The sequence below is a fragment of the Mustelus asterias genome, chromosome 7 (assembly GCF_964213995.1).
Source record: "Mustelus asterias chromosome 7, sMusAst1.hap1.1, whole genome shotgun sequence".
In the NCBI taxonomy this organism is placed as follows: Eukaryota; Metazoa; Chordata; class Chondrichthyes; order Carcharhiniformes; family Triakidae; genus Mustelus; species Mustelus asterias.
In genome coordinates this window covers 111,328,406-111,353,001 of record NC_135807.1, presented here as the reverse complement: position 1 = coordinate 111,353,001, position 24,596 = coordinate 111,328,406, and the positions used below count along the sequence as shown (strand labels likewise).

Sequence of the window (24,596 nt, the reverse complement as noted above, 5' to 3'; positions counted from 1 at the left end):
TGTTGTTTTCCATTAACATTTACAAAATAAAAGCAAGGACAGCTAAATGAGCTTTACACCGCTTCAAATCTTTTATTAGCATTTTAAGAACAGCAAATATAATCCATAATCCAAATCATGCATCATATAATTAAACTTCATGAGGCACTTGAGATAAGTGATCAGAAAGAGGCAAGTTATTCATTTACTTTAACACCCCTGAGCCTGCAGAACATACATCCTTCTTTAAACACAAAGTTGTAGTCATTGTAATATTTTTAATAATTCCATTGAAAAATATTTTAACACACAGGTCCAAGGTTACCGAGAATAAATAGGCATATGTCAGGAATCAAATTCCGTGAGAGCCTACTCATTGGGATTTATAAATTGAGGTGTAAATTTATCAACTGAATAAATCTACTCTGTCTAAAATGAAGGTGTCCATGTTTTACATGCATTAACAAATGAGTCAAAGGCCTCTACTGGTGGTTCTGTGAGTGAGTGTACTGCTTGGTATGGTATTTCACTATGAAAAGCAGGCAAGCCCAAGCCTGGATAACTTGCGTGCTGATTTAGCTGCTCTTACCCAGGGCATTGGTGAAGTCAGTGCTCTCAAGCGGCTGGTGGGGCAGGGGTGGAGAAAAGTGGGGTATGATGGTAGCAAGTGAAGTAATTCTAGATAATTAATTTTATGAAAATTATCAACTCATTTAAGATTCTTTCTGTACCAGGTGTAACTGAAAGATAGTAACACAGAAACAAGAGAGTCGGCCATTCTATACTTTTGAGTGTGTTCCTCTCGTTGAGTTAGATCATGCCTGGTTTGTATCTTTTTTCCAAGTGGTTCTGTAATCCTCATTACCCATCCCTAACAAAAAATGATCAATTTCAGTTTTGAAACTTGTAAAGTGACCTAGCCTCAACAGTTTCTTGGAGAGAGTGGGTTTGTGGGAAGATTCTACAAATGTGCACTGTTGATGCAGATTCTCCTCCATGAGAATCCAGGTTGGGACTTACAGGTTTACAATCCTGCAACAATTATGAATGGAAAATTGTGGTAAAAGTGCTTGCAATCTCATTATATGATCTGCTGAATCCCATAAACTGATTTTACAGGAGTTATATGGCAGAAAAACATTAAGAAACTGCTAAATTCATATTAAGTTTGTGAAATTTGTTGCTATTTCCAATATTGTTTTTCATATTTTCATCCTCTTCCGATAGAAAATATTGTCAAGCCGTGGAAGGATTCACAGGCTGATTAAAAAGCTGTTGGATTATATTGTGAATGCTCCTACCATGGACATAACCCAGCAGCTAGAGGTGGGGTTGGGGGAGAAAGAGTTCTTAAAGTGTGTTCAGGAGAATTTTCTACAGCAGTATGTTTCCAGTCCAAGAAAGGTATCGCTGGACCTACCTCTGTGGATCAAGTGTCAGTTGAAAAACATTCAGCAGTGATCATTGTATCATAAATTTCAGGTTGGCAATGGAAAAGGACAGAGAATAATCTAGAGTAAGAATAATTAAGTAGGGGGAAAGACAACTTCAATGGGTTAAATTATTCCGACCTAGATAAACTGGAATCAAAGATCAGCAGACAGACAAAACTGTAACTTTTTCAATTAGTTTATGGGATGTGGGTGTCACTGGCTAAGCCAGTATTTATTACCCATCCCTTGTTGTCCTTGAGAAGGTGGTGGTGAGCTGCCTTCTGTCCCATTTAAAACAGTGGTATGCCACATACCTCAATGTTAAGACGGGACTTTGTCCCCAAAGGACTGTGTGGCGGTAACTCCTACTGATATGGTCATAGACTGATGCATCTGCAGCAGGGAGGTTGGTGAGGATGAGATCAAGTACATTTTTCCCTCTTGTCGGTTCCCTCACCACCTGTCACAGTCCCAGTCTAGCAGCTAAATTCTTTAGGATCCTGCCAGCTCGATCTGTGGTGGTACTACCGAGCCACTCTTGGTGATGGGCATTGAAGCCCCCCACCTAGAGTACATTCTGTGCTCTTTCCACCCTCAATGCTTCCTCCAAGTGGTGTTCAACATGGAAGACTACTGATTTATCAATTGAAGGGGATGGTTGACGATCCTGGGGCTGCTGCCACCTCTGGATAGTGATAGGATCAATATCTTGGACATTATCTGTAAGCTATGATTCTGTGAGTATGATTATATGAGGGTGTTGCTTGACTAGTCTGTAAGACAGCTCTCCCAATTTTGTCACAAGCCCCCAGATGTTAGTAAAGAGGACTTTGCAGGGTCGACATAGCAAGGTTTGCCATTGTAATTTCTGGTGCCTAGGTTGATGCTGGGTGGTTCATCCAGTTTCATTCCTTATTATTTTCTTTGTAGTGACTGGACACAACTGAATAGCTTGTTAGGCCATTTCAGAGGGTATTTTGAGAGTCAACCACCTTACTCTGTGTCACATGTAGGCCTGACCAGGTAACAATGGCAGATTTCCTTCTCTGAAGGACATTAATGAACCTATGACAATAGTCAATGGTTTCATGGTCATCATTAAGAATTTCAATTCCAGCTGTTTTATTGAATTCAAATTCCACCATCTGCCATGATGGGATTTGAACTTGAATCCCCAGAGCATTACCCTGGGTCTCTGGATTACTAGTCCAGCGACAATATCACTGTGCCACCACCTCTGCTGCCCACAACGGGCAACTGTTAAAGAAGAGATTGTTGGTGTACAGTCATAGTGTATTTCCAATTAGGTAGGGCAAACAAATCCAGAGCTCCCTGGCTAACGAAAGAGATAGGGATAAAGATGAAGCAGAAAATCTTTACTTATGACAGAGGAACAGTAAAAGCAAAATCCAGGCTGAATATAGAAGGTTCAGAGGGGAACTGAAAAAGCAAAGAAAGTGTATGAGAAGAGACCAGCAGTTAAAATAAAACAGAATCCAAATGTCCTCTAGAGGCACACTAATAGTAAAATGGTGTTAAAAGAGTGTGATGAGTTAGAGACCAAAACAAAGATATAGAGGCAGAGGGTATGGCTGAGATACTTAATGTACACTTGGCATCTGTCTTTAACAAAGAAGAAGATGCTGCCCAGATCATGTTGACACTTAAAAACTGCTAAGGAGGAGGTATCTAAGTGGCTGTCTGTAATTAAAGTTGATAAGACACCAGGACTGAATGAATATATCCAGGAATTCTGAGGGAAGTGAGTGGAAATTGTGAAGGCACTGGACACAATTTTCCAATCTTCCTTAAACTTAGGGAGGTGTCAAAGGAGTGGAGAATTGCAAATGTTACCTACTCCTTGTTCAAAACAGGTGTAAAGATAAGTCAAATAACTACAGGCTTGTTAGTTTCCCCACGATGGTAAGGCAACCTATAGAAATTATAATTTGGAAGAAAATTAATAGTCACTTGAGCAAATGTTGGTTAAGCTATTATGGATTTGTTAATGACAAGTTAGGTTTAACTGACTTCCTTGAGTTTTTTGATGAGGTAACAGAGAGGGTTGATGAGAATAATGCTATTAATGTAGTGTACATAGACTTCCAAGAGACATTTGATAAAGTACCGCACAGAAGACCTATTAGCAAAGTTAGACCTCATGGAATGAAAGGGACTAGCAACATGGATATGAAATTGGCTGAATGATAGGAAACAAAGAATAGTGGCTAATGGTTGTTTCTCAGACTGAAGGAAGTCAACCTTCAGTGAGCGGAGTTCCCTTGGGATTAGAGTTAGGAAGCCTGCTTTTCATGATATTTATTAATGACCATTGTGTACCGAACAAAATTTCAAAAATTTGCGTTGGATATGAAACTTGGATGTATTGTGAACCATGAGGAGATTATAAAACTTCAGAAGGTCACAGGTAGATTGGTGGAATGGGCAAACAAGTGGCAGATTAAGTTTAATGCAAAGAAATGTGAAGCGATTTTTTTTAGTAGTAAGAATGCAGAGACAATATAACACCATCCACCCGATTGGAAAATCGGGTGGATGGAGCTATTACAAGGGGGCATAACTATAGGGTTCGTGGTGGGAGATACAGGGAGGATATCAGAGGTAGGTTCTTTACGCAGAGAGTGGTTTGGGTGTGGAATGGACTGCCTGCAGTGATAGTGGAGTCAGACACTTTAGGAACATTTAAGCGGTTATTGGATAGGCACATGGAGCACACCAGGATGATAGGGAGTGGGATAGCTTGATCTTGGTTTCAGATAAAGCTCGGCACAACATCGTGGGCCGAAGGCCCTGTTCTGTGCTGTACTGTTCTATGTTCTATGTTCTAAAGGATACAATTTCAAAAGGAGTAGAGGGACCTGGGTGTGTAAGTCATTGAAGGTGGCAGGACAAGTTGAGAGTGGTTAATAAAGCATCCGAGGCTTTATCAATAAGGGCACAGATTACAGAAGCAAGGAGTACAAAGTGCTGAGACATACTCAGCAGGTTCGGTAGCAAGCTGTTGCGTCTGCTGAGTATTTCCAGCACTTTCTGTTTCCAGCATTCAACGTATTTTGCTTTTATTAAGAAAGTTACTCTAAACCTGTATAAAACACTGGTATGTCCAGTTCTGGGAACCACACTTTAGGAAGGAAAGGAAGGCTTTCGAGAGGGTGCAGTAAAGATTCACCAGAATGGTTCCAGAGATAAGGAACTTCAGATACGTAGAACAATTGGAGAATTTGGGACTGTTTTCTTTGGAAAAGAGAATGTTGAGAAGAGATTTGTTGGGGTATTCAAAATTTATTTCTTCTCTTATGCTCTACTTTTCCCCTCTTAATCAATCTCCTTGTCCTCCTTCGCTGAATTCTGAATTGTTCCCAATCCTCAGCTGTACTAGTTTTTCTAGCAATTTTATATGACTCCTCTTTGGATCCAACACTCTCCTTCATTTATTTTGTTAGCCATGGTTAGGCCGTTTTCTGTATAACTGTTGCAATGCATACATTTGTTCCTTAAATAATGGCCATTGCCTATCCACCATCATGCCTTTTAATGAAGTTCCCCAATCTATCTTAGAAAACTTATGCCTCATACCTTTGTAGTTTCCTTTGTTTAGGTTTAGGACCCTAGTTTCAGATTGGACTTTTTCATTTACCACCCGAATGAAAAATTCTATCATCTTATGGTCACTGTTCTCTAAAGGACCTGAAGGAGAAAATCTTACAGAAAACCATATTTTACATCGTCAAACATATTTACATATTGGACTAATTGGCACCACTCATAACGGGCCAACAATGCAGAGGGGCACCCCCGGATGGATATTCGATCGGGTTCCCCCCTGTACAGCTGAGAGACTCACGAATTTCAGAAACTGCGGGAGATCCCTAATCTGCCTAGCAACAGCCTGTAGCTGCATTTTAAACTGGTCAAGGACGATCAAGACCCCTATGAAACGAGCCATAGAGTGGGTTATCAAAACCAAGCTATCACTGAAACATTACTAATTCGGCCAAGGCAGACATAAAAATCTGATAAACCAAGATATAAGAATAAAAGGTTAGAATGAAGTACTCCAGACATCCAACAAGACAGGATAACATTAACACTCAATCTCACAAGCAGGAAACACAGACACGGGACAATAGGATCAAATTCAAATAAGGGGACACATAGAGATGATAATGGGAAACGCATTTAGACACCGGGGCAGGACCAAGTAATCCCATTAACACGAACACACACCATACAAATGCAAATTGACAAGCCTCCCAGAGAACTTCCTGACCTGACAGACCACTTTATACATATTGTAAAAAGATGCATAATCAAATGTTCCCGCTCAAATTTGGAGCCCTATAAAGATCCAGGGCTGATGTAATCCAATTGAGATCAACGTGGCCAAGCCACTGTTTCTGAGCTGGCTACGGGGGTCTCCCTAGGATCCTAGTAAATTGTACAATAAAGACACGCTTTGAACCTTGATTTGCGACTCGGCTTCTATTCTGTGCTGGTAAGGGATTTTTCCCTACAACAAAATGGCGTAGTCACGGCAGGATTTGATATCTGACTTCTGACTGATGGCCACAGTTTGAAAGTCGGGATCAAATTTAAACGAATCTGATACAAATCCAGAGCAGTCAAAGGCGAGTGCAGGTCTCCGTTCAAAGTGAGGTACCTTTAAGGGTTAGGGTTTGTCTGTTTTAAGTATTGTTGTCTTGTAGAACTGTATAATCTTGCCTAAGTTTTTAAATTGAAACAGAAGTCCGCACTAAAGAGGTACAGGTCAGAACGACCGCGTGGAAAAAGGTAAGTAACTTTTAACTTTAATAGGAGTAAAGGACCAGAGGTAAAGATAACAGGTTTTGGGCTATTTGATAACAGGAATTAAGACTAATATAAAGATAAGTACCGCATGCAGAACTAATTGGTGTAACTAACCCAGGATTGTAAATGAAACCACTGTCTGTGCCAAGGCAATAGGACAAGGGAGTGCTTGACTCAAGGTGCCCTACCCTAAACTGGACGTTAAGAGGAGAAATCTCCCACGCTAAGGTTGGGTTTTGAAGCGGGCGCTAAGAGAGACAGGCACTCAGGGTGCAAGGCACGGACAGTGTAAATCGGGTAACAACACTGACTCTGAAGGGACGAACAACCTCAGAGTCGATACAGTTACTAACTATAACAGGGGCTTTGATAACAGAGTACAGGTGTGTAAGTGTTGAGGAAAAGTGGACCCGATCCATCCTGACCAAGAGACACGACGACGGAGGATCCATTAGGGACCCGGGCGGAGTTTGATAACCTTGTTCGTCTGTAGGGAACACCACAGCCCATAGCAGGATACCCGGTTTTGGGGGGTAACGGATCAACCCTGCTAGTGGGGGTGGTGGCCGAGCGGGAGGCGTTGTACTTAGAGGGGCTGGGAACAGGGGCGGACAAACCCACTAAACAACCAGCACACATCCCAATAAGACAACACAAAATAGTCCAAGCGTGAGGTGTCAGGAATAGTTGGGGGAGCCCAGGGGAAAGAGACCCACTGGAACCTCACTACGAGAACCTACAGCAATACAGACGGTGCTGGGGCAGTATCAGTGACAGGAGATAAGGGAGAGAGTTGAGGCACTTTTACTGTAGCAGCCAGCATACGGGGGTTGCAGGACTGCTAGACAGAAAAATGGCAGACCACGTTGTTAAGGGAGAAACTGCAGTAGCTCTCATTTTGAAGTATCTGTTAGCCAGAGAAGCGATTGTTGCAAAGATGAAACGGAATGGGTGGAACGCATCACAAACTTTAGAAGATCAAAGAAAGTGGGTAGACGGAGTTAAACGGGACAAAACAAAAGTAATGGGAGTAATATTAGTGACCCAGTTAGCTGGACTAATTGAGGAAGTAAATGCCTCTATGGAGGAGAGACACAAAGAGACAGAGCAAATTAAAGTATTACAGGAGAGAGTGAGGGAATTAGAATACAGAAACCACACTGCGGAGATAACGCAGAGATCAGAGGAAACGGACCCTCGGCGCCCATACGAGTCAGTGCAGAAACATACAGCCACTCCAGCATCAAAAGAAAACATAGACAATTATAATCTAGCGCCAGTCACGAGAGGAGGGACGTTAGCACAACCAAAGGCAACCTATAAGCCTTTTACGCCAGGGGAAAGGCAGCAGATGGATAGGAGAGATCTTAGTTTTTGTATTTCAGTGTGTTTGTGAGATCTGGTAGCTTGTCGAATGTAGGTGGTTGTTGTTGTAATTAGATTGAGAGCAGGAAGCTCTTTGTTCCTGTGGAATGTTTGCTACAGGCAGTAGGTGCAGTACATTGCACCTTGGTTTAGCCTCAGGGGGGCTGGGAGAGTGTTAAAACTGTAAAGATTCAAGTGATAGGATTTCTTGAATTTACTTCTGCTTTGAGTCAATTACAGTTTGGAAAAAAGAAGAATAAAAGCGATTGTCTTAATCAATGTTCAGTATTCTCTTTGAATGTTTTACACTCATCCCAGTCTGAAATGATAAGTTTGAATGAAAAAGGATGTACTGTGGAATGACTTTTGGAAGCTTCCATGTGTGTGTCTGTGTGTGTTTAAACAAAGTGGTTGCGTGGATGCTTTGTTGTTGTTTGTTTTAATGTTAAGAAAGGATTTAAACCTTGGAAGGAAGCATGTGCTCTTTCCTTTGTCTTGAAGTAGAAATTATAAGAGTTAGTTGAGGAGTTAAGAGAAGAAAATAAGTTATTTTGTGGAAAGGTAGAAAAGCAGGAACAAAAGACTGAGGTCTATGAATCAGTTTAAAGTGTATCAAGTCAGTGAAATACAGTATTAATCGCAGAATATCGCGATTTGCGAACGTCAGATAGTTTAGTATTCTGAACTAGTTAAAATTATGTACTGCCGTCGGAATTTCATGAGCCATCAAGGTTCAAGGTTTGCCAAATATAAAAGCACTGCAAAGCTTAAAACCTAGCCAGTTAAGAAACCAAAATGTTCCTAATCAAATAACTGGTATGTATTGTACCTGCTTTGATTTTGATTCGGCGCCTGTTACTTTTCCTAGAGTGCGGGGGTTTCGATCTGGAGCTCAGTTTAAAAAAAGAAACGGCTTAAATTAAAAGGGTTTGGATATCACGGGTACGATGTGTAAAGTGGTATGATACAACTGCCGCTTGATTATTTTTATTATACAGTATAGCACTGCCATAGAGACACAAGAATAACATCAAATCCTGAAAAGCCTTAACCAACTTTGTATGATATATTCATATACTATATTGAATATTGATAAAGACATAATTATTTTGTGAAGTACTGTGGTGCGGCACTTGCACGCAAACAAATGATCAAATTAGAGATGGTGTAGGAGTACATCATATAAAGATCGGAGCTGTATGGCATGTGATTTTAATGGGGAAAGCGATGTCTTTTGATAAGATTACAGACAAATGAATGGATGTCCAATTGCAGCCAAAAAGGGCCAGTACAAAGTGTTATTTAATTCACACTAAGCTTGCTATGGATGGGGGATGCCAATTCAAGTTGATTCGGACCAGGGAACACATTTCACAGGAAAGGTTCTGAAAAACATTTGCCAACTATTAGGAATAAAACAAAAAATTTCACATCCCCTATCACCCACAAAGTTCCGGGATGGTGGAGAGGATGAATCGGACTCTAAAAATAACAATGGCAAAAGCAATGCAATCCTCAGGTAGAAATTGGACAGAAGTCCTACCTGCAGTTCTGATGAGGCTTAGGGCGACCACAAATCGAACTACCGGCTTGACTCCATACGAGCTGATGACCGGGCGAGCAATGCACTTACCCGAAAACATTATTACAGGCTGGACAGATGTGGGTCCGATAAAAGATAGGATCCGACAATACATCCGAGACCTTAGCACCCAATTGAAGGGGATGCGCCGGTCCGTAATTTCTAATCAGGCACAGGTCGACGCAGAGGGGGACTCAGAAATATTACCAGAAGTCCCAAAAGCCGGGAGCCGGGTATTAACAAAAGTGCTTCCTGCAAAACCAGGATTTGCCCCAAGATGGCACGGACCTTACGAGGTCATTATTAGCGGAGATACCTGTGCCTGTATAGATATAAGGGGACAAGGGGTCTGGAAACACTGGACCCAATTAAAACTATATGAGGACAAATAAACTAAAAAAAATACCGTTTTGCTCATTCAACTTCCACAGGAACCAGGACCAGATCCACTATCAAGACGTCGGAACCAACTACCTTTAATTTGATTGCCTGTTTATTTTTTGTATATACTGTAATTGTAAAATACTGTTGAAAAAAAAAAAAAGAGCGATATGGGAACAGGGACATATCTGATAATAACCCTGACCATTGTAAATACACTCCAGCATACGAGGGTTAGGGGAGCAGAACCACCAATCATGGAAGGAAACCTATTCCTGAGAACACACATCCAGATCTATGGGAATAGGACCGCTTGTTACCCCTCAGCGCGATCAGTAAACTCCCTATTCATAGCAACACCAGGGTGGCTCCCACAAGAGTTATTCACTATTGACACATCGGGGGCACCCTGCAAAGAACATATTGGGTACTTTAAGCAAGGGATACAAGGAAGGTGTGTAGAGCTCACTGAGCCGGGAATTCTAAGGGGGACGGGACCCCAACCGGAGGAGACACATGGGAACTACCCACAATGTTTTAAGGGAGAGGGATGGGGGTGCGTGCATGCCTTTGTCCCTAAAAATGATTCGTGCGCTGAGGCACATTGTGCTCTCCAGGAGTGCCGGGTCCGGGAAGGACACTTCACCTGTGACTGCAAGCAACAGAAATGCATTGCAGTCACCGCGGGTAGGCAGCTTATGTGTGGCAAGTGCAACGGCACCCACGTAAGCTCAGCCTCAGGGACATATCCATTTGATTCTCACCAAGAAGTACAATCAAGTGGACAGTCCAGGGGGAGGGAAGGTCCCACAAGATGGGGCCATGCGGTCAAACGACCCCGGGGTAATGCATGTTATCGGGTTAAAGACGGGTACGTGTTTTTATTTAAAAATGTATACATGACGGCCACAGACAGGCCTCCAAGGTTCTTTTCCGTAGGGACAATCAGACCTCTCACGGTTCCATGCCCAAGTGAGGGGCATGTCCAGAAACGCATAGTGACCAGGGCCATCAGCGCAGAATTTTGCTCCGACTGGCAGGCCCCTGTCACACTAGGGTCTTCTTTAGGATATGGATTTCTGGGGACACTATCCCTGGGAGGCGCCGCAGGGGTGATCAGTGCCAGTAATAGGAACTTCTTCATATGTGGACTGACCATTTTAGGAAACAACACCCTACAAGCATTAGGCGCAATTGACCAAGAACTCGCAGAACTCAGACTATACACACAACAAACAAGATATGCGGTGGACTATCAGCTAGCCAGACAAGGGGGGGTATGCACCATCATCAAGGACAAATGCATCACATACGTACACGACGAGACACTAAACATAACAGCAGCCATGTCCGGGATACAAAAGCAATTGGATAACTTTAAACAGGGGTTAACAGGGACTGATGGGTGGTTAGGATGGCTGTTTAACACCGTTTGGGGAGCATATATTATGAAGGGATTAATCCTAGTAGTAGCCATCCTGTTCACAGTCTGCCTTGGCCTAACCTGTATTAAAGTGATATGTGCAAATATTACATCAAGAATGCTACCCACTGCCAGTATCCAGATGCAAGAACTTAACAACGATACAGAAGAAGAGGAGCAACGACAAGGACAACAGCTGTACAAATCACTGTTCCTCTGAAGGTCGTCCATGGGGGGTCAGCCATGAATGGCACCCCCTGGACGAGAGGAGGGACTGAAGGAGAAAATCTTACAGAAAACCATATTTTACATCGTCAAACATATTTACATATTGGACTAATTGGCACCACTCATAACGGGCCAACAATGCAGAGGGGCACCCCCGGATGGATATTCGATCGGGTTCCCCCCTGTACAGCTGAGAGACTCACGAATTTCAGAAACTGCGGGAGATCCCTAATCTGCCTAGCAACAGCCTGTAGCTGCATTTTAAACTGGTCAAGGACGATCAAGACCCCTATGAAACGAGCCATAGAGTGGGTTATCAAAACCAAGCTATCACTGAAACATTACTAATTCGGCCAAGGCAGACATAAAAATCTGATAAACCAAGATATAAGAATAAAAGGTTAGAATGAAGTACTCCAGACATCCAACAAGACAGGATAACATTAACACTCAATCTCACAAGCAGGAAACACAGACACGGGACAATAGGATCAAATTCAAATAAGGGGACACATAGAGATGATAATGGGAAACGCATTTAGACACCGGGGCAGGACCAAGTAATCCCATTAACACGAACACACACCATACAAATGCAAATTGACAAGCCTCCCAGAGAACTTCCTGACCTGACAGACCACTTTATACATATTGTAAAAAGATGCATAATCAAATGTTCCCGCTCAAATTTGGAGCCCTATAAAGATCCAGGGCTGATGTAATCCAATTGAGATCAACGTGGCCAAGCCACTGTTTCTGAGCTGGCTACGGGGGTCTCCCTAGGATCCTAGTAAATTGTACAATAAAGACACGCTTTGAACCTTGATTTGCGACTCGGCTTCTATTCTGTGCTGGTAAGGGATTTTTCCCTACAACAGACCCCGCACAACAAGATTAGTAATTAACCTTTCTTCATTACATAATACCAAATCTAGAATAGCATGTTCCCAGCAAATAGTTGGTTCCTTGACATACTGGACTAAAATACCATCTCGTACACAATCCAGGAATTCATCTGCCACAGTATTATTGCTAATTTGGTTTGTCCAATCTATATGTGGATTAAAGTCACCCTTGTTACATGCATCTTTAATTTCTTGTTAAATGCCATCCTTTACCACTACTGTTTTGAGACCCATAGACAACTCCCACCAACGTTTCACACCCCTTGTTGCTTCCTAGTTCCACCCAGACTGATTCTATATCTAGATTTTGTGAGCCAATATCATCTCTCGCTATTGCACTGATTTCATCTTTAACTAATAACGCTAACCCACCTCCTCTACCTATCTGTCCTTCCTAAATATCAAGTACCCTTGGACATTCAGCCTTGGTCACCCTGCAGCCATGACCCCATAATTTCAATTATATAGTAACCATTTTATGCTGTTAATTTGTCTACCTTGTTGTGAACACTCCAGGTATTCAGAAACAGTGCCTTTAGACTTGTCTTTTTAACATTTTTACACAATTTGTTTTGGACTATGGCCCTATTTGTTACTAATCCTTGTTTCCTTTGCCTTCCACTTTTGCTTTCTACTTTTCTGTCTTTCATTTCTATCTTTATTTCTTTATCTTGCATCTCCCCACTCAAGCCCCTGCTATTCAAGTTTAAACCCTCCCCAACAGCACTAGCAAATACCCCTGTGAGGATACTGCTCCCAGACCTGATGGGGTGAACCCGCCCCTCGTGTACAGGTTCCACCTTCCCCAGAATTGGTTCCAATGCCTCTGGAATCCAAATCCCTCCTTCCTACACTATCGCTCCAGCCATGCATTCATCTAGTCTATTCTCTTATTCATGACTACGCTGGCATGTGGCACTGGGAGTACTCCTGAGATTACTATCTTTGAGGTTCTGTTTTTTAAATTTATTTTCTAGCTCCCAATGTTCTGCATCCCTCTTCTTACCTACGCAGTTGGTCCTGACATGGGCCACAACTTCTGACTGTTCACCCTACCCCTTCAGAATATTCTCCAGGAACTCAGTGCCAACCTTGACCCAGGCACTAGGGAGGCAACATACCATCCTGGTGTATCGTCTGCAGCTGTTCCCCTTGCATTAGAATCTACCTGTTCCCCTTGCATTAGAATCCCCTATCACTATTTTCTCTCCATTCCCATGCAGCCGGGTCACACGTGGTGCCACGGATCTGGCTCTTTCTGCATTCTGCTGAAAAACCACCTTCCCCAACAGTATCCAAAACAGCAAACCTGTGAGAGGGGGATATGGACCCAGGGGCCCCTGCACTATCTGCCTTGTGCTTTTGTTCTATCTGGCAGTTACCCATTCCCCTTTTGTCTGTGCACTCTTTTACAGCAGTGTGACTAGTTCATTGTACATGCTAGCCACAAATATCATATACTTCTGGATGCACCACAGTGACTCCAGTTCAGCTTTGAAACACAGATTTTGAGTTGCTGCAGCTGGAGACACTTCCTGCCTACATGGTCACTTGGGCATTTAAAGTGTCCCTGATGTCCCAATCACACATGGCCTAGCTGCCCTGCCATGACCTGCCCTTAAATTAGTTTAGTGACAATAGAACTATTCACCAGGTCCTACTTACCAAAACTGCAACTCTTTTTTAGTTTTCCTGTGATGTCACTCTTTGTTTTTTATTGAGGTCTCGCCTCTCGCTCTTAATTGAAGTCTTGCCTTTCTCTCTCTATTCTCTCAATCCTTCAATCTCATTGTTAAGGAGCTAGATTGTTGGTCCCATCATTCACCAAGATCCACAATGGCTCACAAGCATGGCAAACTATAGGCAAGTGTAGAAAGATAGAAAAGAAATATTGGCAGACTCTGCTAGGGTTTTTGTTTAATCAACTTAGATGCAGAATTCACTTTATCAATGGGCAGCAAGTTTGCTAGTAATTGTAATAAGGTGTTTAAATACTTTGTAGTTTTAAAGGTATGTGTAATACCTTTAATTAATCCATACACATAAATATATCTTCTATACATTTTAGAAGTTAAACAAAGAAACTTAGATGCACAGTTACAGAGTGCCCCTTTGATACCAAACATATGTGAGATACATTCCTTTAAAGCACCCAACTGTTGGAATCACAAAGCCATAAAGGAGACTTAATTGCCTCACCAGACACCTTATCAGAAACAACTGATACAAGAGTGAGTTTTAATGAAACTGCCTTTACAGTTTCTAATCAAAGCAGAGTCAGAAAGATATTATTGTCTTAGCTAACAAAAGAGTTATGGTAGGGGACTCAGTGGGAGCTGACAAAAATTAATGGTAGCATAATGATACCCCCTTGAATTTGTAGGTAGTGATAAAAAGCTCAGTCATTGAATTGATAAGCAATATATACATATATTTCATTAAGTTGGCAATAAACAAAACTTATCAGGGTCATAATTGGGAAATATCCTGAAGGCAAGATAAGTTGACCACATCCCTTAGAGATTCAGTTAACTTCACTGACAAGGCCATAAAATATTAATGGCTTTTGTAGGCCCCTTTTGTAGGCCCCCTTTATCAATTAAAGGATGCCCATGTGAGACTGTTTTAGTGAAAATGCTTTGTGAGACTGCTATCAAAAATAGAGACATGATGTCTGACTAAGAGATTAGAGGACAGGCTTAGGGATGATATATTGGGTATCCCACGAAGTATCGTGATCTCATAGATCAGGGTGGTTCAGTGCTTTTTTCTATTGGATCAATACGTAAAGTATGTCATTTGAAACACTTTTGATTGGATTGTGTCCAACTGATTGTGAGCTGCAGAATTGTATAAACCATGATGATTTTCTTTGTCCGTTGGAGTGGTATCTCTGACCCATTGTGTCAAGAGATTACCCCTCTTGCTAGCAAGTAAAATAAAGACAACCTGTCGGTTAAGTATCTTGTATTAATGTGTGTTTGTTAAAGTCAAACTCGGAAGTCGAGATTTCGACACAAGGGAAAGGGATTTAACTCAGCTGAAAGTCTTGGGCATACTATGAAATGGCTCACTCAGCAAATTCTAGACCAATGTTATTACATCCATAAAATGCTATAAAAATGATATGGTGCATCCCTAGATTCGATACCTTCAATGGGCTTAGGAAATAAGACTCCTCGAGTCAGTTCTGCCATTCAATGGGATTACAGTTGATACCTGTTTTGGTTCTGTAATGATAATACCATTGCCAATCTTTCAATTGGTTGGCCTAGCTAAAACAGTTTTTTTTCTGGGCAGGGGTTTGGTAGTGGATGGGCATGAGTAGGGAGATTTCTACTTTTATAAAGAAAGGATTCTAACATCATCCTGCAACAGCTTAGCTCTAATTTTGAGGTTATGCCCTCTTATGCTTGGCACTGCCACTATTGCTATCTGTCCATTATTTAATCATCAGAAGATACAGAGGGACATTGATAGGATGCAAGACTGGGCGGAGAAGTGGCAGATGGACTTCAACCCAGATAAATGCGTAGTGGTCCATTTTGGCAGGTCAAATGGGATGAAGGAGTACAACATAAAGGGAAAGACTCTTAGTACTGTGGAGGATCAGAAGGACCTTGGGGTCCCGGTCCATAGGACTCTAAAATCGGCCCCGCAGGTGGAGGAGGTGGTTAAGAAGGCGTATGGTGTGCTAGCCTTTATCGATCGAGGGATTGAGTTTAGGAGTCCGGGGATAATGATGCAGCTATATAAGACCCTCGTCAGACCCCACTTGGGAGTACTGTGCTCAGTTCTGGTTGCCTCATTACAGGAAGGATGTGGAAAAGATTGAAAGGGTACAGAGGAGATTTACAAGGATGTTGCCTGGATTGAGTGGCATGCCTTATGAGGATAGGCTGAGGGAGCTCGGTCTTTTCTCCTTGGAGAGACGTAGGATGAGAGGAGACCTAATAGAGGTATATAAGGTGTTGAGAGGCATAGATCGGGTGGACTCTCAGAGACTTTTTCCCAGGGTGGAAATGGCTGCTACGAGAGGACACAGGTTTAAGGTGCTGGGGGGTAGGTACAGGGGAAATGTTAGGGGGAAGTTGTTCACACACAGGGTGGTGGGCGAGTGGAATCGGCTGCCGTCAGTGGTGGTGGAGGCAAACTCAATAGGGTCTTTTAAGAGACTCCTGGATGAGTACATGGGACTTAATAGGATGGAGGGTTATAGGTAGGCCTAAAAGGTAGGGATATGTTCGGCACAACTTGTGGGGCCGAAGGGCCTGTTTCGTGCTGTAGTTTTCTATGATTCTATTTCAAACACCTCGAAGTAAATTACCTTTAATGTTTTGCACTGTAGAGAATACAAACCTGGTTTATACAAATAACCATAATTTAAACCTTAAATTTAACCCTTAAAGCCCTAGTATTATTCTGGTAAAAGTGTGCTGCAACCTATCCAAAGCCGATATATGTTTCTCATATCTGTACTTCTCATATAATTGGATAACATTTTTGATTGGAGAGTATGCCCTCTTCAGATTAAGCAAGTTGCTCTGAAAAAAATGTTTGGCTTGACAATCAGTGGTGTAACATCATGTCTTCTCTGCTAGTTTGGATGATTCTTTTGAACCATGCTCACCTAGGAATAACAGGAAGCAGAAAAAAGGCTCTTTGATGATCTTCAGAGATGCTCAGCATTCAATGTAGTTTGCATGATGTATTATGTAAAATGTTAAGACGTTTTGAAGCCATTGATTTGTAAGCCTTGCTCAAAGCCAATGGATACACTCTGCTTATACTGCACATCAGTATGCATGAATGCAGTTCAAAGATAAGTATAAGTTTAATTTTAAATGAAAATAAGATAAACATTTTGTAATGGCTCTGGTGCATCCCTGGGAGGTGATGGCTTAGTGGTTTGTCACTGGACTAGGGTAATGCTGTGAAGACTCGGGTTCAAATCCACCAAGGCAAATGGTGAAATTTGAATTAATTTTAAAAATCTGGAATTAAAAATCTAATAAAATCTTTGTTGATTGTCACAAGAACATATCTGGTTGACTAATGTCCTTTAAAGAAGGAATCTGCCTTCCTTACCTGGTCTGGTCTACAGGTGTGTCCAGACCCACACCAATGAGTCAATGTGGTTGACTCCTGACAGCTTTCTGAAATGGCCTAGCAAGCCATTCCACTCAAGGGCAATTTGGGATGGGATTGGCCTAGCCAGTGACACTCACATCCAATGACTGTCCGTTGTAATCCCGCCTTCACTAAATATAACAAATATTTAATGGATAAGATAGAAAAATGAGATAAAAACTGTTCCATTGATTGTTTTAGATATCACAGTGCCCAATTCACCTCACAGACATGTTAGTGTCTATGTTTGCAGGTGTCATTCACAGAAAGAGAAACTAACCTTTAAGGTAATGTGCATTTTAGCCTCAAGGCATACAGACCAGAAAAATTCCAGATTCAACTTCTGGTTTGTACAGTTAACTGGTTTTCTTTGGAATAGCATTTTGGACAATATAATTGACCTCAATACATTAGGATTTGCAAGGAAAAAAATATATAACCACGATACCACTCACCGCAACTGCAGTGGGCTTGGCTATGATGTCCCCTGTGTTTGGCTATTTGTCCTACATAACTGCCTAGACAAGTATGATGAATACTATACAGGATCGTATGGAACAAGACCAGTGTATGAATTGACATTTGAAGTCAAAAATGGAGGAAAATGACATGAACAGGGACAAGCTATTCAACCCCTTGAGCCTACTCCTCCATTCATAAAACCATAAGACGTAGGAGCAGAAGTAGGCTATTCGGCCCATTGAGTCTGCTCCACCATTTCAATGAGATCATGACTGATCTGATATTATAATCTATAACTCCACTTTCCTGCTTTATCCTCATGACCCTTGATTCCCTTACAGATTAAATATCTGTCCTTCTCCGCTTTGAGTATACTTAACAACCTAGCTTCTACATTTCGCATATTCACTACCCTCTTGAGAATAGAAATCCTTCCTCACCTATGTCTTAAATGGATGGACCCTTACTCTGAGATTATGCCCTCTGGTCCTAGACTCTCCCACAAGGGGAAAGAACCTCTCAGTGTCTACCCTGTCAAGCCCCCTGAGGAATCTATATATCTCAATAAGGTTACCTCTTATTCTTCTAAACACCATTGAGTACAGGCCCAACCTCTCCTCATAAGAAAATCCCTCCACACCCGGGATTAACTAGTGAAACTTCTCTGGACAGCTGTCAATGCTAATGTATCTTTCCTTTGATAAGGGGACTAAAATTGTTCACAATATTCCAGCTGTAGTCTAACTAGTGCCTTGTGCAGTTTTAGCAACACTTCCCGATTTTGATAATCCATTCCCTTTGAAATAAAGGCCAACCTTCTATTTGCCTTCCCAATTACCTACTGAACTTGCATGCTAGCTTTTTGTGATTTATGTACGAGGACCCCTAAATCCCTCTTGTGCTATAGTTTTCTGCAGTCTTTCTCCAAAGATATGCGGGCTAGGTTGATTGGCCATTCTAAATTGCCCCTTAGTGTTCCGGGATGCATAGGTTAGAGGGGTTAGTGGGTAAATATGTAGGGATATGTGGATAGGGCCTGGGTGGGATTGTGGTTGGGGCAGACTCGATGTGCCGAATGGCCTCTTTCTGCACTGTAGGATTCTATGATTCTCCATTTAAATAATATTCAGCTCTTTTATTCTTCTTACCAAAGCACACAACTTTACATTTTCCTACATTATATTCCATGTGCCAAGTTTTTGCCCACACACTTAATCTCTATATAACCCTCTGCAGACTCTGGAGGCGATCTTACAAAAATAATTTTAAGTCCAGAACACACGTGACAACAGGAGAGTTTCTGATCAATTTTGGGAGAGCCAAATCTGCGATCTTATGCACTTAGAGTGAAAAAATAACAGCAAAAGCCGTATCTTGCCTGTAGGGGAGGGGGCAAACGCTGGCTGAGAGCAGCAGAGGGGCACAATTGCGCATGAGCAGGTCCCTCTGCTATGAGAGCAGAGTCCTGTCACTCAGCCTCTGCTGCTCTCAGCCAGCCTCCATGGTCTCAAGCAGGCACCTCCCTGCACGATTCTCTTTTGTTTTCTTGCTCGTTCGGCACTTAGAATTCTTTTCTTAGGATCGCACTCTATGAATTCTTCCTCATGCCTACCTCTGCCATTTAAATTTTCCCAATGTCCAAGAAGATTAAAGTCACCCATGATCAACATATTGCCTTTTTACATGCCGTCATTATCTCCAAATTTATTCTCCATCCTACAGAATAACTATTGTTTGCAGGGGTGGGGGGGGGGCGGGGGGTGCTACAGACTACTTCCACAAACATTTTCTTTTTCTTCCCCTTGTTACTTCTTAACTCCATCCATATGGTTTCTACATCTTCTGATCCAAGATCATTTCTTGCTGTCATACTTTAATTAGATGATAACTGATCTGTACTTCACTTCATTTAACTGCTTTTGCACAGCTGATCTCGATACCCTGACCTAACAAAAATAATATTGGAAATATGTTTTACAAGCACACAAATGAATACACTTCAGCCTAGATTTTGTGGCCTCAATAGTGGTGAACCCAGAGAAGTTTGCTACTGAGGCCTGCAAAGGACCAGGCCACCCCAATTGGTGGGGAACTTACGCTCGAATTTAGAAGTTGCAGTTTGCAGGATCAGGGAGAGCTCATACTAATGATCCCACCAGCAGCTGTCAGCATGTATATTTGGGCTGCTTGCAAATATTTGTTGAAGTGCAAGGCACTGATTCTTTGAGGGATGCTCTTAGCAGGCATAGGGCCTGGTCAGGAGTACAGATCATTAAATTGTCAGAGTGTCAAAACCTCTGTATACTTCCACTTTCCTCTGAACACAAGATCCAGGCCATTTGGGGCTATAGAAGTTCCTGATTAAAAGCTCATCTATGAAGCACCCTTGTGCAGTCTGTCTCCTTCCAACCACTAACTCAAAGAACAAAGAACAGTCTAGCACAGGAACAGGCCCTCCGGCACACCAAGTCTGCACTATCACATTGCCCTATCTAGACCAACCGCCTGTATCCCTCTATTCCCTGCCTGTTCATGTGTCTATCCAGATAAGTCTTAAAATGTCGTTAACGTGTCTGCCTCAACCATCTGCACACCACTCTCTGTGTAAAAAAACTTCCCGTGCACATCTCTACTGAACCTTTTCCCCCCTTACCTTGAACTTGTGCCCCCTTGTAATTGTCATTTCTGCCCTGGGAAGAAAGCCTTATAGATAAGTTCACCTTATCTATGCCCATCATAATTTTATAAACTTCTATTAGGTCACCCCTCAGCCTCTGTCTTTCAGCAAGAACAATCCCAGTTTATTCAATCTCTCCTTATAGCTAATACCCTCCATACCAGGCAACATCCTGGTAAACCTTTCCTGTACTCCCTCCAAAACCTCCATGTCCTTCTGGTAGTGTGGTGACCAGAATTGGACACAGTATTCCAAATGTGGCCTAACCAACCTTTTATATAACTGTAACATAATTTGCCAACTTTTATACTCAATGCCTTGGTCGATGAACGCAAGCATGTCATATGCTTTCTTCACCACCTTTTCCACCTGTGCTGCCAATTTTAAGGACCTATGGACTTGGACTCCCAGATCTCTCTGTGTGTCTATGCTCCTGATGGTTCTGCCATTTATTTTATAGCTCCCATCTGAATTGGATCTACCAAAATGCATCACCTTGCATTTGTCCGGATTAAATTCCATCTGCCAATTTTCCAGCCTATCTATATCCTGCTGTGTTCTCTGAAAATCTTCATCACTATTCGCAACTCCAGTAATCTTAGTATCATCTGCAAACTTACTAATCAGACCAGCTACGTTTTCTTCTAAGTCACTTATATATATTACAAACAAGGCTGATCCCTGCAGAACACCATTAGTTACAGACCTCCATTCAGAAAAACATCCTTCCACCACTACCCTCTGTCTCAATGGTCAAGGCAATTCAGAATCCATCTAGCTAGTTCACCCTTGATCCTGTGTGACTTAACCTTTTGCACCAGCCTGCCAGGGACCTTGTCAAATGCTTTAGTAAAGTCCATGTAGACAACATCCACGGCCCTTCCCTCGTCAATCATTTTTGTCACCTCCTCAAAGACCTCACTCAATCAAATTCGTGAGACGTGACCTCCCTCGTACAAAACCATGTTGTCTGTCGCTAATAAGACCACTCAGTCCCACATGTGTATAGATCCTATCCCTAAGAATCTTCTCCAACAATTTCACTATCACTGATGTCAAGCTCACTAACCTATAATTACCCGGGTTATCCTTGCTACCCTTCTTAAATAACGGGACAACATTGGCTATCCTCCAATCCTCTGGGACCTCAGCTGTGGCCAACGAGGAAACAAAGATTTCTGTTAGAGGCCCAGCAATTTCCTCTCTTGTCTCCCTCAGTAATCTGGGATAGATGCCATCTGGCCCTGGGGATTTGTCTACCTTAAAGCTTTTGAATACACCTAACACTTCCCTGGTGCATGTTCCAATATGATAATAGACAATATAAAACGATTACTTTGACATGAGTTCTTTGTGATCCAAACAGTGAACAGTTTGGATAATTGCAACGGTAACCATTCAAACTATAAATAGATATTACATACCAGAAAGGGAAAATGTTTACTGATGCAAGTCTCTTCCATCATGGGGAGGTGTGGCGGTTGAACATTGCGGCATAACTTTTCCTTGGTATGGCTTTCTCTGCACTGGTGTAGGCTGACAAACCTATATTTTAACAATACTGATTAATTTGACTTAATGTTGATGGAAGCACATATACTGCTATTTTTAAAGCATTATTTGAAAGGAGGGGGGAATTTTATGCTCATTAAGATGAAGGATGTTAGTTCTGGAGAGTGAAACATTATTTACTGTTTTGTAGCATCAAGCACTTCTAAATGAAATGTAGCACAGTCACATTAGCCATCCTTGCAATGTCTCTAAAGTTCTGATTTTAATGCTGTGTGAAGGTAGATTTGGTGTATGCAAGCCTCAATATAAGCAGTACACTTGAGGATGAAGAGGCTTCGCCAATCTTAGCCCAATTTAAATAAATGTTTCCAGAGTTCCTGCTGAAAATAGGCAAATTTACCACTTGGTCCCAAAGGAATGTACTCTGGCCCTCAGTTGAAGGATCTCTGGAGGCATCTTGGAGAGGAATGAGGGGAGAGTTCTGCAATAAGTCTGGGGGAGGAAGTAGGAAGCAAAGGAGGTTCAAGGCCTGCTCCTCCTGACCCATCAGGAAACTTAAAAATATTTTTTTCTTAAATCTACATGCTGGGCCTTTTCTGGCTTTCACCCACCTCAGTAAGAGTTTTAACAACACCAGGTTAAAGTCCAACATGCTTATTTGGTTGCAAACACCATTAGCTTTCGGAGCGCTGCTCCTTCGTCAGATGGAATGGAAATGTGCTCTCAAACAGGGCACACCTTGTGCTCTCAAACAGGGCACACTGTTTGAGAGCACCCACCTCCCCAACCTTTGGTCATCAATGTATTCGGTTTCCCTCTTGCATGTGTTTTGATCATCTACTCAAAAGGGCAATTTAAGATTGGAACACAATAAGAAGGCAGCAACATCAGAGGTGGTAAGTGGCTGGCCCCATTTTAATTACATCACTGCTCAATTTCAGCCAGGCAGGGTGATGGGGACAGAGGTAGGGGGTTAAAGTTAAAAGTCAGGGCCTAAGATAGCCAATTTGTGCAAGTTAGGGACATTTATGGGCTGTAAATTCATAACTACACAGGATGTTAACAGCTGGCAGGTAGATATAAACACGAAAATGAAAGGATATGTCCTAATCAGTTCTCATTTTGGGTTGCATTTTCACTGAGTCAGGGTGACTTTAAGCCCTCACCCTGCACTCCTGATCTTGCTGGCTCCATTGCAGGGATAGACATGCCCTAATCCTCTGCAGTCGGGTCAGCTTTTCAGAGTTGTGGTTCACAGCACCTGAGGTGTCATGGACCATTGGTACATGGGAGAACCTGTTAAAAGATAAGTTCAAAAGTTCCTTCTCATGCCCCCGCCTCTACCCCCATGGCAAAGTATACCTCCCCAAACAACACCTATAGTCACGCATATTCCCATGTCAAGGTATGCTCCACCACCCACACCCTGTGGCCCCTTGTGTCCTCCACGTCAAGTTATGCTATGGCACTTCCATGCCCACTGACCCACTATACACTGTATCGAACCTACGAACTCTATGACAGCAGGATGTGTAAAAGAAGTGTCATTCATTAATAACTTTCCACCTTGTTAAAAAACACTTTTTAATACAGCCCAATAAAAGTGTCAATGATCCAGACCCTTTAAGGTTTCAAAAGCTAAAACTGCAAGCACTTGAGGTCTCTTTATCTTGTGCAAATAAATATAGTGAGGGGCAGGTGTTGCGCCTCTTGCAATGCAAGGGAAGGTGTCATGGGTAGGGAGTTAGGTGTGATAGAGGATGAACCGTGGTGTCACAAAGGGAATGGTCCCCATGGAATGCTGACTGCGGGAGGGGAGGTTGTTTGTGGTAACATGATGCTGGAGTTGGCAGAAATGGAGGAGAATGATTCTTTGAATGTGGAGGCTGATGGGTTGACAAATGAGAACAAAGGCGACCCTATCATGATTCTAGGAGAGAGGGGAGGGGTGAGGGAAAAGGTGCAGGAAAAGGGTCAAACCTGGTTGAGTGCCCCGTGGTGGCATCAAGAACAGATGCAATGGAGCTGAAGAAACTGGGGGAATGGGATGGAGTCCTTACAGGGAGCGGGGTGTGAGCAACTGGAGTCGAGGTAGTTGTCGGAATCAGTGGGTGTTTGTAATGAATATTGGTCTATCACCAGAAATGGAGACAGGGCGATCAAGAAAGAGAAGGGAAGTATCAGAGATGAACCAAGTGAAGATGTTAGAGGGTGGAAATTGGACGCAAAATTGATAAATTTTTCCAGGTCCAGACAAAGGCATGAAGTGGCACCAATATAGTCATTGATGTAACCGAAAAAGAGAGTTATAGGAGGCGGCCGGAGTAAGACTGGAACAAGGAGTGTTCCACAAAACCCACAAAAAGATAGGTAACACTGTGCCCATGCAGATAGAAGTCTCACAACGCCAGGTTAAAGTCCAACAGGTTTATTTGGTAGCACAAGCTTTCGGAGTGTTGCTCCTTCTTCAGTTGAGTGAGGAGTTGTGTTCACAAACAAGGCATATATAGACACAAACTCAATTTACAAGATAATGGTTGGAATGCGAGTCTTTACAAAGTAGTCAAGTCTTAAAGGTACAGACAATGTGAGTGGAGAGAGGGTTAAGCACAGGTTAAAGAGGTGTGTATTGTCTCTAGTCAGGACAGTTAGTGAGATTTTGCAAGCCCAGGCAAGTCATGGGGGTTAC

General features: G+C 42.4%; 1 protein-coding gene across 2 annotated transcripts in view; it reads right to left on the bottom strand.

Annotated features, from left to right (window-relative positions):
- The window catches only part of dpys (dihydropyrimidinase), a 225,793-nt gene that overhangs the window by 95,855 nt on the left and 105,342 nt on the right, over positions 1–24,596 (bottom strand). The window contains exons 9-10 of one of the 2 annotated variants that reach the window (XM_078216692.1): positions 21,820–21,940; positions 16,198–16,756 (exon numbers count right to left, since the gene is read on the bottom strand). In XM_078216692.1, coding sequence (XP_078072818.1) covers positions 21,836–21,940 — 105 coding nt within the window. In that variant the 3' untranslated portion in view covers positions 16,198–16,756; positions 21,820–21,835. Of the gene's footprint in view, positions 1–16,197; positions 16,757–21,819; positions 21,941–24,596 lie in introns of those variants that run through there. The other variant, XR_013498353.1, reaches the window with a different exon arrangement.